General features: G+C 41.2%; 1 protein-coding gene across 1 annotated transcript in view; it reads left to right on the top strand.

Annotated features, from left to right (window-relative positions):
• DNAH7 (dynein axonemal heavy chain 7) overlaps positions 1 to 15118 on the top strand; it is a 519305-nt gene that overhangs the window by 57144 nt on the left and 447043 nt on the right. Inside the window, exons 8-9 of the mRNA XM_089689972.1 lie at positions 2223 to 2348; positions 7902 to 8021. Of these exons, the coding sequence (XP_089546098.1) occupies positions 2223 to 2348; positions 7902 to 8021 (246 nt within the window). The remainder of the gene's footprint in view (positions 1 to 2222; positions 2349 to 7901; positions 8022 to 15118) is intronic.

Below are 15118 nucleotides of genomic sequence, written 5' to 3' on the forward strand. Positions count from 1 at the left end.
GGCACCCGCATCCCCCACTCACTGTGACCAGATGGAGGCTCCAGACAGATGATGTAGGCCGCAGATGCCGCCGCCACCGCGGGAAGCAGCAAGGCTCAGCGGCGTCTCTCCCCCAGTCCCAGCAATGCAGAGGGCGCCGCGGATGTCCCCAGGCGATCTCCCACAGTCCGGATGGCAGCAGGGGCGGATGGGAGAGCTGATGGGTGGCGCCGGAGCCCCGGCCCACGCGGCCGCACCAGGCCGCGGACGTCAGCCGCCACGAGGGGCGGAAATATCACCCGGGTTCCGACTCCCCGGGATCGGGGATACTACCCGGGTCCTCCGCCGTCACTCCGTGATCCGCTGCCGCACGGATGGCAGCGGATTTAGAAGCTTGGCACCGGAGCTCCGGATTATGCGGCCGCTCCGGTCGCCATCTTGGACACGCCCCCCGGAGCCATTTATTTTTCCTATCATCCCTGCTTGTTGAATTAGTCACAAGGAACAGACATATATTACAGGTGTTAAGATTTTTTTGTTAGACTTTAATGGGTGCATGCTTGTTTTTGGTAAGTGATATACAAGATAGTAAAGGCAGGATCAGGAAGACAGACCTAGATTAGGCACCTACTGTACTGAAGGAGTAGAGACTGCAATGTGCACTAAACATAGGCTGGCCATACATTATACAATTATCTGGAGATTTTTGGTTTAGATTTACCAAAAACCATCTAATAGGAGGACAAACCTAAACAACACTTTCAGTTGTATCCAGTTAGGCAGGCCCTTGCACTACACAGTTGAAGGTAAATCTAAAGGAAATTGGGCAGAAAATTGGAAGATAATTGTATAATGTATGGCCAGCCTTAGTAAATAAGGTGAGGCCATCTCCTCCCTTCTTCCTGTCCCTGGCTTTGGATAAAAACCGCAGACCAGTTTTGGTTTATGGATTTAAAGTGTTTATAAAGGCAGAAGGTTTTTTTTACCTCATTCTGTGGAGTATTGTAAAAAACGTCTTCATGCAGCTTCCCCACAGTCCCCCTAAATAATTACCTGAGCCCGATCTTCATCCGGCGATGTGCACAAGAACCGTGGCTCTCTCAGCTCTCTTTCTCCTCATTGGCTCAGATACTGCAGCAGGAGCCATAGGCTTCCACTGCTATCAAGCAGAGTCAATGACGAGGGAGCAGGGGGTGGGGCCAAGCCCTGCTCTGTGTATCTTTGGACACACAGAGCAGGACTCAGGAGCGAGCACACACGGGAGCCCCAGAGCAAGCTGCTTGCTATGGGGGCATTCAGCGGGGGGGGGGGGGGGGTTTGGGCGGGGCTCAGGGCGCCAGCAAGGGACCCATGAAGAAGCAGGTTTGGGGCTGCCCTATGCAAAACCACTGCACAGAGCATGTTCATATAACATATTTGGTATTTTAAACCAAAACAAATTGAACCTTTACTGTTGTTTTTACTTTTTTGTGCATATTGCCACACACAGTTTTCCTATTTCACAACTATCTATATGTATCGATATTTGTTTTATTTTTAAGCTTCATACAAGATATACCCTTATACCTGACTTCATGCATGATATGCTGGCTTTTGTTTCTTATCATTTGTTCATGTATTGTTTTACTGTATTAGTTGTATATAACTTTTTGGTCTATGACACGTTTCAGTTAAATTGTTTGACAAGTAAACAACAAAATATCTGAAGCCATGGTCAGTTTATTCAATCTATCATTTAATATAGAAAAATATTGTTTTTTATTGCTACTTGCACAGGTTTGGGTATTGAAAGTGAACACAGCTTCACCTTATTTCTTAACATCCACTTTGCAGAGTGAATACATTTTGCATAGGGAACATCCACTTTGCCCCAACTCCTTTAGTAAATAAACCTCAGTGTACTTGTCATATTTGTCATGCTCAGGGGCGGACTGATCATTTGGAAACTCGGGCACTGCCCGAGGGCCCGGGGTCAGTAGGGGCCCCATGAGATGCCCCTGGTACCTTTTTCATAGACTTTTTTGAGTTTGGGCAAGGACACAGGGGCCCCATGATCCCCTATTGCCTGGGGGCCCCATGAGTTGTCAGTCCGCCCCTGGTCATGCATGACAGTATTAACAACAGTAGGGGTTAGGTTTGGGACGATGGTTAAACTGGCGTCATGTCGAATGTATATTTGGAAGCATAAGTTGGAAGTTATGTATTGCTGCATTGTTTAAATATTTTTCTTGTCTTAATCTTAGATTGGAAGTAGTGCCAAAACCTTGGAAAAAGTCATTTTTGGTCAATTACAACTTCATAAAGGAGAATCTGAATGCTGTAAACCCAACAATGGCAGCTGTTTTAGATTTATGGCATTCATCATTTGGGTAAGTATATGTTTGTAAGATAACAGGAGAAATTTGCTGTATTGCGTGTACACCTACTCTATCGTACACAGATCATTTTACTTTAGTTAACCAATAGCCGCCTGGCCAATAGCCGTTTGGCTGCCGGCAAAATGCTGTAGATTTCCAGGGTGGACGCCATATGGCGTATTCCCGGGCTTACGCAGTTTTTGCGCTTGCAGAGCCGTGCGGCGGCGTGATCTGTCACCGGCCATGTACCTCGGACATGGCCGATGACAGATCTGAGTACCGGCCCCGTTGCCGGTACCATGTGACCTGCTGTGACCAATCACAGCAGGTCACATGACAGTTGTATACAATGGATGGCTTCATTCATGCCATCCATTGTATACTAGTGTCTAGCTGTAAATGGTCACAGCAATCACATGCACATGTCATGTGATTAGCTGTGGCCAAATCACAGCTAAGCACAAAAAAAAAAAAAAACCCTGAATGAATCGGTCATTCAGGTAAATGCTTGCTTATAGCAAAGTAATTCTTTGCTATAAGCAAATTGTGTAAAAAAAAATAAAAATACTGATCACTTCCCCAAAGTAGTACAATGTTACTATGGTAACATTGTACTACTTTGGACATAGTGAAATATGAAAACAAATCTTAAAAAAAAGAAAAAAAAAAATGTAATAAAAAATTTAAAATAATAAAAAAAAAAATATATTTTTTTTTCATACTGTCACCAGTCAGTGTTCCTGATCACCTCCATGCCAGTTATATGATGACGCTGTACTGCACTGGTGACAGTATGTAAAAAACATTTTGAAAATAATTTGTTTAATTTTTTCATTTTCCGAAAAATTATGACAAAAAAATACAACTTCAAAAAACTCGCCATGCCTCTTATGAAGTACGTCGGACTGTCTACTTTGCAAAAAGGGGTCATTTGGGGGATATCTGTACTGTTCTGACATTCTTGGACCTCAAGAAATTAGATTGGCGGTCAGTACTTCAGGATTCAGATATATCCCATAGTTTGTGAACTCTATAACTTTCCTACAAACTAAAAAATACATCCAAATTTGGGTTATTTTCACCAAAGACATGTAGCAGATTACATCTTGGCCTAAATTTATGAAGAACAATTATTTATTTGCAAACTTTTATAACAGAAACAAAGAAAAACGTGTTTTTTTTTCAAAATTTTTGGTCTTTTTTTGTTAATTTAGCAAAAAATAAAAACCCCAGCGGTGATTAAATACCACCAAAAGAAAGCTATAGTTGTGTGAAGAAAATGATAAAATTTTAGTTTGGGTACAATGTTGTATGACCGCGCAATTGTCATTCAAAGTGTGAGAGCGCTGAAACCTGAAAAATGGCCTGGGCAGGAAGGGGGTAAAAGTGCCCGGTATTGAAATGGTTAAATAGAGGATTTTGGTTATTATAAGGGGTTGTGAATCATTAACATTGATTGATTTGCTATTGCACAAAAAGCAAACCTGTGCTCCAAGTCCAGTGGACTTTTTCCCCGCATTTATAGCTGCAAAACGTATAATATGTATAGGATAGTTAGTACTGCAACTGAGGTGTGTGTATTTTCATATATATTTCCCTCCTGAGGACTCGATTCTCTAGTGTTTGCAGCATTGTCCTATGGCTTCTGAATGCTACCATTCAGTGCACAGGTTCTCTCTTCTGGATGGCATCCAGTGCCTTGCAACAGGTTTAAAGTGGAGCTGCAGTCAAAGCTTTGTCCTTGCTCCCTGGCACCAGCATCTTAAGTGTGGGCATCCGACTATGACAGCTTGCGGTTTCATAGCTGAGTCGCCACTGCGCATGCGTGCATAGCACTGTGCCTTGTGAATGGTCCCGTAGTCTTCTGAGACCTGTCATGTATCCCAGAAGACTACAAGGAGGGAGGGGGGAGGACAACTGCCTAGGCAATCGCAGCGAAAGTCGGAGCGGGTAATTGTTAGCATGGAGTCGCTTTACTTTCCCACAGCTGCAAATGTACTTGTGCAGTTTCATTAAACTACAGAGGATATATATAGAGAAGAGGGGATGCTGCCATTGCTGCTTTCTTAAGAATGCTGGTTTTCTAACAATGTCTGGCTATAATATTTCTGGAATTCCTTAACATGGTATTAAACCCCCCAAAAAACTTAGTGTTACTAAACCTAGGACCCTGCATTCGCTATATCCTGTCTCCCACAGTACACAGAACATGGAAGTGTAGTCATTTTAGTAAATATAAACTGCTAAATACGTTTTCTCACCAGCAGTTAGAGCAGTCTTGTGACTTCTATCAGTGTTTAGCAGAGCGCTAGCTAAAGCTTGTAGGAAGAGTTTTCTTTCTGCTCTAGGAGGATGCAAAACCCCCAGCCTCTGTCTGGACAGTGATGATTGGCCCTGTGCTGATCACATGCACTCTCCCGAGAAAAAAAAAACCTCTCTAGCAATACACACTAAACTGAGCATGTGCAGAATCGCTACGGTACAGTATGTCTTATCAGGAGATAAGAGGTGGACATATGAACAAGAGGAGGAGCAGAGAAGTCAGGATCAAATGGCCTTTTTACACAATGTAGAGGATTAACCCCTTAGGTTCCACAGTGAGTATAACAAGAATGCTTTAATGCATATACAGACTGATTTTACTGTTGGGGGTTTAGTAACACTTAGATGTTGAGGCTGTATTAGTTTTCTCTTTTTTCTTATTTATTCACCTTTTGATGTGACCAGTAGGTCTGTTATTTTGCACTTTAATCCTGTAGTGTAGTCCTGTAATGGACCAAGTTGTCCTGGAAAATTGGCAATGAGAGGGTTGAGACAAACTAGTAAACACTGACAGAGGTGCTTACAATGGTCAGATGTTATTTATTTATGTAAAATCTTTATCCCAAAAGGGAAAAAAGGGTTGCTGTAACTGTGTGAAAAGTATTAGCAGGAGCTCAACTTTACTTTGCCAGTGAAGTGTATCTAAATCTAACACTACATCGCAACACACCCCTTTCCCAAGATTAACAATGCTGCCATCCAAAGGTGTCTCCATTGCTCATCCATCTAGAGTGGAGACACTTTATAACAAGAAGTGTGTTATTGGCTGGGTGAAAATAAAGGAAAAGAGTCTAAAAAAGATAACTAATGCAGCCACCACATTTAAGGATTGGGAAGCTGCAATATATTACATTTTTTTTTTTGTGTCTAATACAGCTTTAATTGTTCCTTGTCAGTGAAAAGCATTGAAGTTAAAGTAATCTGTGTTGATAATATCAGAAAATTAGAATGTTTCTGCTGAAATAATGATGTCCTGCACAAGTCTGGGGAAGTTACTCTTAGCTTATATTTATCTATAAATATATTGACAGCAAGTGTTAGGAATAGTACGCATTCTGACCTTCTCACAGGAAAAGGTTTAGCAGCATAGTACCTGTTAACGCTTATCTCAAGCTGCTGTATGTGCTAGTTGTTTAACCTTCCTAGTGGTAATCCCAAGTGTGGCTCGGGGTTAATTTACAGTACCAAGAGCGGTAACCCCGAGCTACACTTGGGATTACACTGTAGCGCTTGTCCTGCGATCCCTCGATCCTTACCTTGTCAAGCGATCCCTCGATCCTTACCTTGTCTTGCGATTCCGTGATGTCCTCCCGTTGTATCCTCCAGCCATGTCCTCCGGCCAGTGCAGGCATCCGTTTTCTGGGTTCTGTTCCCTGCGAGCATCGGTACGCAGGGTGGCATAACCGGCGGGAGATTCAAAAAAGTAAAAATATGCCATACACACAATAAATTGTAATCTGTTAGTATGACATTACTGTATGAAACCATTTCACCTAAATTTTGGCCCTAGTGCTTTGTTCAGCGCCCTGCCTGCACTTTTACCATTCTTTCTGCCTGAGAACTTGAGAACATCCATAACATCCAAAAAGCATCCCTTTAGGTCAAAAACGATTTTAGAACAGCTAGAAAACAGTGATGGTGAATTAGAATCACTTGCAGAATTGAGTGATAATGATTCGTGGAGAAATTCGCCATCAGACACTGAAAACAATTCTGCGACTGAGCTCAGTGATGTGCAAACTTAGCGCTCTATTTCACATTTCAATGTTTTCAGTTTGATTATATTATTGAATTCAATTTATTATTATTATATTATTATTTTTTATAATTATTTATTATATTATAATTTATGATTTCGTGTTTCAAACTTCATCATACCTGGGATGTTTACTAGACTCTTTGGACAGATTTAAGTGAGTTATTCCTAAGGACTACAGGCCTTCAATATAAAACAACAAATTTCCATGCAAAACAATGTAGTAACGCTTTGACATTCAAAAATATTGATTAGTTAGACCGCCAGGGAGGTTAAATGTCTTTGTTGTTGACTGACTACAAGGTGATGATATTCTGCTATTAGAGCTGATTTACTAAAACTGGAGAGTGCAAAATCTGGTGGAGCTCTGCATATAAACCAATCAGCTTCCAGGTTACCACTTGAAGACCAAACCTTTTCTGGCACTTTTTGTTTACCTGTAAATCAGTATTTTTTTGCTAAAATTTTCTTAGGACCCTCAAACATTATATATATATTCTTTAAACCAGTGTCCCTTGCAATTTGCAATTTTTTATGTCACACGTTATTTGTGCAGCATTTCTTCAAAAGCAATTATTGCTAAATTGCACACGTCCGTGCAGCAGCGATAAATGGCAAACATTTTACTATCCATAAGCAATTCTTTAAAAGCCTTTACAGGTTACCACTTTCAATTTACAGAGGAGTTCTGGTACTTGAATTACTGCCCTTGACCTGACGTTTGCAGTGATACCTCACATATGTGGGATGTTTGCTGCTTGCGTGTGTGACCAACATGTGTGTTCACCTTTGCGCGCAAGCACGGTAGGATGGGACACTTTAAAATGTTTAATTATTAAAATGTTTACACTGTTGCTATAAATGTTTTCATTTTTTTAAATCACTTTTATTGCTGTTACAGGGAATGTATGTATTCTTTATGGAGAGATCTGGGTTCAATAAGACCCCAAATCCTTCCTCTGATTTTAAAAGCATTTAATCACACAATGGTGCCGTTTATATATGGACAAACTGTAAGTGATGTAAGGTCATTGCTTCCAGTTCCCCATATCACAGAGCCAAACAGAGCAGTTCCACTATTTGTTTGGCTCTATGATCAGCCAGAAGAGTTGGCTGGTTGATCAGGTGTCTCGATGGGGCAGGATAGCCTGGTAAAGCCGCAGAAGGTGGCGGGAGGGGGTGACTGCTTGTAATAGCAATCAAACGACTCTAGAAAATGGTATCGGGATGATGCCTGCAGCCAAAAGCATCATCCCGATATGACCACTTAAATTCCAGCGACGTACAGTGCTGGTCGCCAAGTGGTTAATTGAACAAGCTGAAGTTAGAAGCTGATTGGCTACCATGCACAGCTGCACCAGATTTTGCACTCTCCAATTTTAGTAAATCTAACCCATTGTCTTTGTTCATGCAAGCTGGGATTGAAAAATGATTATACTTACACATCATCAGCTTTTACAGTACTTCTTTCTATTTTTTTCGAAAAGGCAATTGCGACTTATTGATACTGATGAATTACACAGTCGGCAAGAGTCAATGGAGCTTTCAATTTTCCAAAACCTTGTAATGAGAAACATTGATGCTGCCAAAGACATTCTACTTAAAAAGTAAGTGAGACAGCAAAACATTGTATTGGTTACATCAAAATGTATTAAAGTGTATGTATGAATAAAACTTTTTTGTTTTGAGTAGGAAAGGATTGGAACCCTTGTGGGGGTTTGTATTGTTGTTTGTGCGTCTGCTAGGTAGATTTACTAATTTTGTCCTGGTGACCATTGTTTCCGAGACAGAAAAGATTTTTTTTTCCAATGAAGACACATCTTCCTCTCTAATGCTAGCCATACACTATTCGTAAAAATTTTGAACACATTTTCGAAAAACAAACACAGTTGTGTGCCATCATGTGGTGACTGATATTCGCACAATAGATTGTTTAATGGACATAAACTAATCAGCTTTTTATTTGTTTTGTCACATATGCGCAGTAAGAACTGTTTGATTCATAACAGGCTGGAAACAGTAACCTTTCATATTATCGTCTGTTTGGCTATAGTTTTTCAAACTTTTCCTTTGATTATTTGGCTCAAAAAGGTCAAAACCGATTTTTTATTTGTGCTCATTAACTGGACAAAATAACAGACTAACTTGAAGATTACAGATTGCTTGAAGAATAAAATATTAAAGTTAGATAAAGTGCTATTTATCAAGTAAAGTGAAGAGTTTTTGCAAACCATAGCTTGTTCATTTTCAAGAGTCAAAGGCTGTGTGACTTTGGGCCCAGCTCACTGTAAAGTATTGCTGATATGGACACATTAGACCGTTGTTATTTACTGAATACTCATGTTAGGATCTTTCAATTATATACAAATGGTGAGTTTGTATAAATGGTGAGTTTGTAAAGATGTGAGTAACACTAAAGCCTGGTTTAAAACAATTATTTTCAAGTAAGTATTCTTAACTCAGAAAGTACCTTCTGTTGCTCTTAGTCACCTCCAAATCTCCAAATTCCTCTTTTTTTGCTGTGATACAAATTTCCATTAGAGGGTGGTTATGTTCATATGGCGTAGTCCCACTGTGTGTAGGAACGTAGCCTTCATTTCTTGCTAACTCCAGAGATGCACATGGGATTTGTGGTGTGCTAAGAGCAGTGCACATGACCGTAACCAATGTGCAAGGTTCATTCCAAATAAATGGATTAAGGGGGGAAAAGGAGAGCTTCGGAGCTTACAGAGGATGTTACAAGGAGTGCTCCACTCCAGGAGCCTGCCATGCTTGGTTTTGATTCCAGGCATACCATCTCAGGCAGAAAAACACTGTAAGGAACTATTTAATGAAAAATAGATTACAGGACCTTTAAGAAGTAGATATGCATAAAAGATAAAAAAAAGTGTGCTAAACTATACCCAACACAATCAATGCTACGAAACACATAAAATCGCACTCCCATATATATATATATATATATATATATATATATATATATATATATATATATATATATATATACCGTGCTATTTATACCATTATTTCGCCACAAAGCGCAGTCATGCAATAAATGACTACTAATATAACTCAAAATGTATAACTTGAACCCTTCTTATCTAACCGCTTCTACAAGTAAATGTGAAATCAACAATTCTGAGGAGACAAACTTCCAGTGTTTTGGGAGCTGAGAAATCCAGATTGAGTTCCAATAAGTATGATAGATAATGATCACCTGCGCTTAGGACATACCAATCAATAGTGCACACTCAATATTAAACAAAAACTGGGCTGCTACTCTTATAAAGGCACAGCCCAGGGGTGGACTGACCATTTGGAAATTCGGGCACTGCCTGAGGGCCTGGGGTCAGTAGGGGGCCCCATGAGATGCCCCTGGTACCTTTTTCATAGGTTTTTTTGAGTTTGGGCAAGGACACAGGGGCCCCATGATCCCCTATTGCCCAGGGGCCCCATGAGTTGTCAGTCCACCCCTGGTGCAACCTTAACAACATAATACACAAAAAATGTATGTTATATGACATGAAAAACATGCTTAAATAATGAACACATAACAATAAATAGTGAAATAAAGTCCCAAATGTGAAATCAAGTGAACAAGAATCCCTTTCACATCCAGAAGGTGATAAGTTCTCCCCACCTGTGTGCCCCCTGACATATACAGTGGGGCAAAAAAGTATTTAGTCAGCTACCAATTGTGCAAGTTCTCCCACTTAAAAATATGAGAAAGGCCTGTAATTGGCATCATAGGTAGACCTCAACTATGAGAGACAAAATGAGAAAAAAAAATCCAGACAATCACATTGGCTGATTTGGAAATAATTTATTTGCAAATTATGGTGGAAAATAAGTATTTGGTCACCTACAAACAAGCAAGATTTCTGGCTCTCACAGACCTGTACCTTCTTCTTTAAGAGGCTCCTCTGTCCTGCACTCATTACCTGTATCAATGGCACCTGTTTGAACTTGTTATCAGTATAAAAGACACCTGTCCACAACTTCAAACAGTCACACTCCAAACTCCACTATGGTGAAGACCATAGAGCTGTCGAAGGACACCAGAAACAAAATTGTAGACCTGCACCAGGCTGGGAAGACTGAATCTGCAATAGGCAAACAGCTTGGTGTGAACAAATCAACTGTGGGAGCAATAATTTGAAAATGGAAGACATACAAGACCACTGATAATCTCCCTTGATCTGAGGCTCCACGCAATATCTCACCCCGTGTGGTCAAAATGATCATAAGAACGGTGAGCAAAAATCCCAGGACCACACGGGGGACCTAGTGAATGACCTGCAGAGAGCTGGGACCAACGTAACAAAGGCTACCATCAGTAACACACTACGCCGCCAGGGACTCAGATCCTGCAGTGCCAGGCGTGTCCCCCTGCTTAAGCCAGTACATGTCCGGGCCCATCTGAAGTTTGCTAGAGAGCATTTGGATGATTCAGAAGAGGATTGGGAGAATGTCATATGGTCAGATGAAACCAAAATAGAACTGTTTGGTAGAAACACAACTCGTCGTGTTTGGAGGAGAGAGAATGCTGAGTTGCATCCAAAGAACAGCATACCTACTGTGAAGCATGGGGGTGGCAACATCATGCTTTGGGGCTGTTTCCAGGGTGACTGATCCATGTACAGGACAGAATGAATGGGGCCATGTATCGTGAGATTTTGAGTGCAAACCTCCTTCCATCAGCAAGGGCATTGAAGATGAAACGTGGCTGGGTCTTCCAACATGACAATGATTCCAAACATACCACCCGAGCAACGAAGGAGTGGCTTCGTAAGAAGCATTTCAAGGTCCTGGAGTGGCCTAGCCAGTCTCCAGGTCTCAACCCCATAGAAAACATTTGGAGGGAGTTGAAAGTCCGTGTTGCTCAGCGACAGCCCCAAAACATCACTGCTCTAGAAGAGATCTGCATGGAGGAATGGGCCAACATACCAGCAACAGTGTGTGCCAACCTTGTGAAAACTTACAGGAAACGTTTGACCTCTGTCATTGCGAACAAAGGATATATAACAAAGTATTGAGATGAACTTTACTTTTACATAAGGATTTTTCCAAGCCCATAGACTTTACCTTACACATTAGCCGTGTGTGGGGAACTGTGTCAAACACTCTTGCAAAATCCAAGTATACCACATCCACCACCACCCCTCTATCCAAGATTTTTCTTACCTCCTCATAAATAGAAATCAGATTTCTTTGACAACTTCTGTCTTTCATGAATCCATGCTGTCTGTTGCTTAAAATACTTTTTTCCAGCAAGAACTCATCTATGTGGTCTTTTATTAAACTCTCCAGTATCTTCCCAACTATAGAAGTTAAACTAACAGGTCTATAATTACTTGGTAATTTTTTTTACCCTTTTTTAAATATAGGCACCACATTGGCCTTACTCCAATCCAGTGATACTATGCCAGCCATTAAAAGAGTATCTAAAAATTATTAACAATGGCTTTGAAATGACAGGGCTCAATTCTTTAAGGACACATGGGCATATGCCATCAGGTCCAGGTGTTTTATTCACCTTTATTCTGTCTAAATATTTCTGGATCATATCAGTTGTGAGCCAATGTGGATCATCTGGAGCTGTGTCAATACCATGCCCATTATGGACAAGAGCTCTCTCATGCTCCTTTGTATGCACAGAGCTGAAGAAGGTATTTAATAAATTTGCCTTTTCTTTGTCCCCAGTCACCCACTCTAGATTATTTTGTAAAAGGACTACAGTTATAGTGCAGGATACTAGCAGGGCACACAGGAATAGCTGAAGACCAGTCAGCACTGAAAGTGAACAGGAACATCCCTTAAATAGCCCATCTGGCACCAACAGGAACTGTGAACATGCTTCCGGGTGTGTGCACAGGTGCACATACGTGTGCCTATGCCCAATACCATTAGTAATACCATGCGCATGCACACATCTGTGTGCCCGATGTCTCACGATAGTTTCCTAACAGGTCCTTTCAGATATTTTTTTCCAACCATTTCACAGTTCCAAAACCAAAAACAGAACATTCTCCCCATCTTGTATCTCTAATCCCTGAATGTCTTCATTTGGTCCCAATACATCTGTACAGAATCCACCAAGTCTTTCTTGCCTCCATTCATCAAGGAGACTTTCTAACTTCTGCATTTTACAAGTACGTGTACTTGCATGTCCTTTTTTTTCCCCTGTACATCATCGACTTCTTTACTTTTCTGAAAATCTTCAGGAATTTCAGATTGTGGCCCTGCAATTTGGCCCATCTTCTGCACCCTGAATTTTTGCCAAGTGTTTAACCCATTGTGGGTATTAGAACAGCATCCTTTTGAAGGAAAAGTTGGCACAGGTCCTGACCAGCAATGTGTTGCAGACAGTTCAGACCTTGAAAAGGTTCACTTGGATTCTGAAACTTCAGAAGTTTGTGTGGGACTGATTGGCTCTGTTTCCACATAATCCTGGGGCTGATGGTAGCCTCATTTGAAGCTGTCCCATTACACATATGCACTTCAGTCCCCTTCAGTTCATCCAAACAGATTTGTCTGACACCAAAGACCAGGTGGTGTCTAGCCTGGTGGCTCAAAAATCCAGCAAGGAAGTTGGGGAAATCTTTCCTTTTTACATTTTTAATATATACAAAACATGTCAAATATTAATATTTTGTTTAAACATTGTAAACATATTATCATCACAATGGACTCCAGCCTAGACACCGTGTCAGTGCAGAGAATTTTCACTTTGTAGGAATCCCAACTACTAATTAACATTCTGGAGCTTTAAGTGTGTTGGTTGTCTCTACAGTGCTGGACACCCCAACTAGAGGGTCTTCCAGTCAGGATCCACCTGAACAGTGTGAAGACAGTGATATATATCAACCATCGCAGAGAAATTATAAATCTTTCCACAGCAGGAGAAGGTGGAAGGATCCTATCCTGGGCAGAACTTCATGCTTCAGCCTTGTCTGCTGTTCACATTCTAGGCGAGGACAATCTGCAGACAGACTAATTCAGCTGTCAGTGCCTGGAGCGAGGGAGAATGTACACCCAGAAGTGTTTCAGAACCTGTGTCACCAGATGTGGACCTCCTGGCTTTCAGATTCAATAACAAATTGCACAGGTTTGTCTTCAAGGACAGAGATCCTCTGGAATACACAGTGGATGTTCTGGGGGGGGGGGGGGTGTCTGTGGCATTAGTACAACCTGATCTTTTCCTTTTCTTTCCTAAAACGCCTGCCTCGTCTGCTCACAAGATCAAGTTAAAGGGTATTCTAATAATCTTAATAGTTTTAGATGGGCCCAAGCTTATGTACTCTGATCTGATTTGACTCCTGGCAGACTCTCAGTGGCTTTTCCAGATTGGTTGATCATCAACCAGTCTGGCCCAATGATTTGTTTACCATCCTGCTATACAGTCACTGGCTTTAATAGCACAGCTGTTGAAGCCCAGGTGTTGAAGGACAGGGATCTCTCCAACTCAGTGATCCCTATGATGTTAAAATCCAAGAAGTCCACTTCCTGTAAAGTCTACCATTGCAATTTGCTTGGTGTGAGGTGAGAAAGTTTATTCACAGGAAATACTTTGTGGGACAAATCCTGACCTTTTTACCATTGGGCTTGGGTTGATGCTTGTCCTGAGTAGTATCAAGGGCCAGTCCTAAGTGCTTGCACTCTTGTTCCAGAGACTGCTAGCCTCCTCTTCTTTGATGTATACATTTTTACAGGGTGTCTCTTATGTAGCTTCATCTCTGTGCCTATCTGGTATGTGGTATGAACTGAATGCTGTTAAGAACCTTTTTCGTTCCTACATAAGGACAAGGTGGTATTAAGGCCTAGGACCTTCTTAGTTCCCAAGATGGTTTTGGCTTTTCACCTGAACAGGACATTTGTGCTTTCATCCCTCTGTCTGGTACAATATATCAGAAGGCAATTTACCCTCACTGTCTGATTGTCAGAGCGGTTAGTATCTGCTTCCATTGGAAAGATTGACACTCTCTCTTTGTCTACCCTAATGGTCCCCACAAAGGGGAACCAGCTTTTTATTGCACTATTTCCTGGTAGCGCAGACATATCATAAATCAAGCCTATGGTCTAAAGGATCAGGTTCCACCCTTTCTTGTAAAAGGCACAGTCTAATGCCTTGCAACCTTGCCTTCTATTCACACAGCCTCCAAGTTTTACCAGGAGGATATTCAGGCCTCATTTAGCTAGCTTTGGACATAAAGTCCAAACCTTTAAACAGTCCCCAGTTTTTCTGTTAATATAGTTGAGCCTGTTAGCTTTTTGTCTGCTATGTTGATAATCCTCAGCTGGACTGCTTTTGGACACCCCAATTGTCTGAATCCTGTGTCTCTCGGTGAAGGAGAAAGGAAATAGGATTTTTGCACTCACAGTAAAATCCTTTTTTGGGGAATTCAATGAAGAACACAGGCCTCTGTTTATATGGTCTTGCTTCCGCCGCTGCTCGTTACAAAACTAGATAATGCTGGGAGTGGAAGGAGCTATACCAGGGTCATCACTGCTTTTGTTTGCATGCCAGTGTCCTAGTCCATCTGTAGGCAGCAAAGTAATCCAGTTGTCTTTTAATCGTATGTCTCTCATTAAACTTCAAAGAAAAGTACAAAAATGCAATTATTGCATAGTTACAAAGGCAAATAAACAGAACCATTTCAGATACCATTTCAATAATAATTTATATAATTGTTTAAGAAAATTG

The sequence above is a fragment of the Staurois parvus genome, unplaced genomic scaffold (genome assembly GCF_062004578.1).
Source record: "Staurois parvus isolate SC_StPar_1 unplaced genomic scaffold, SC_StPar_1.0 ptg000506l, whole genome shotgun sequence".
Classification (NCBI taxonomy): Eukaryota; Metazoa; Chordata; class Amphibia; order Anura; family Ranidae; genus Staurois; species Staurois parvus.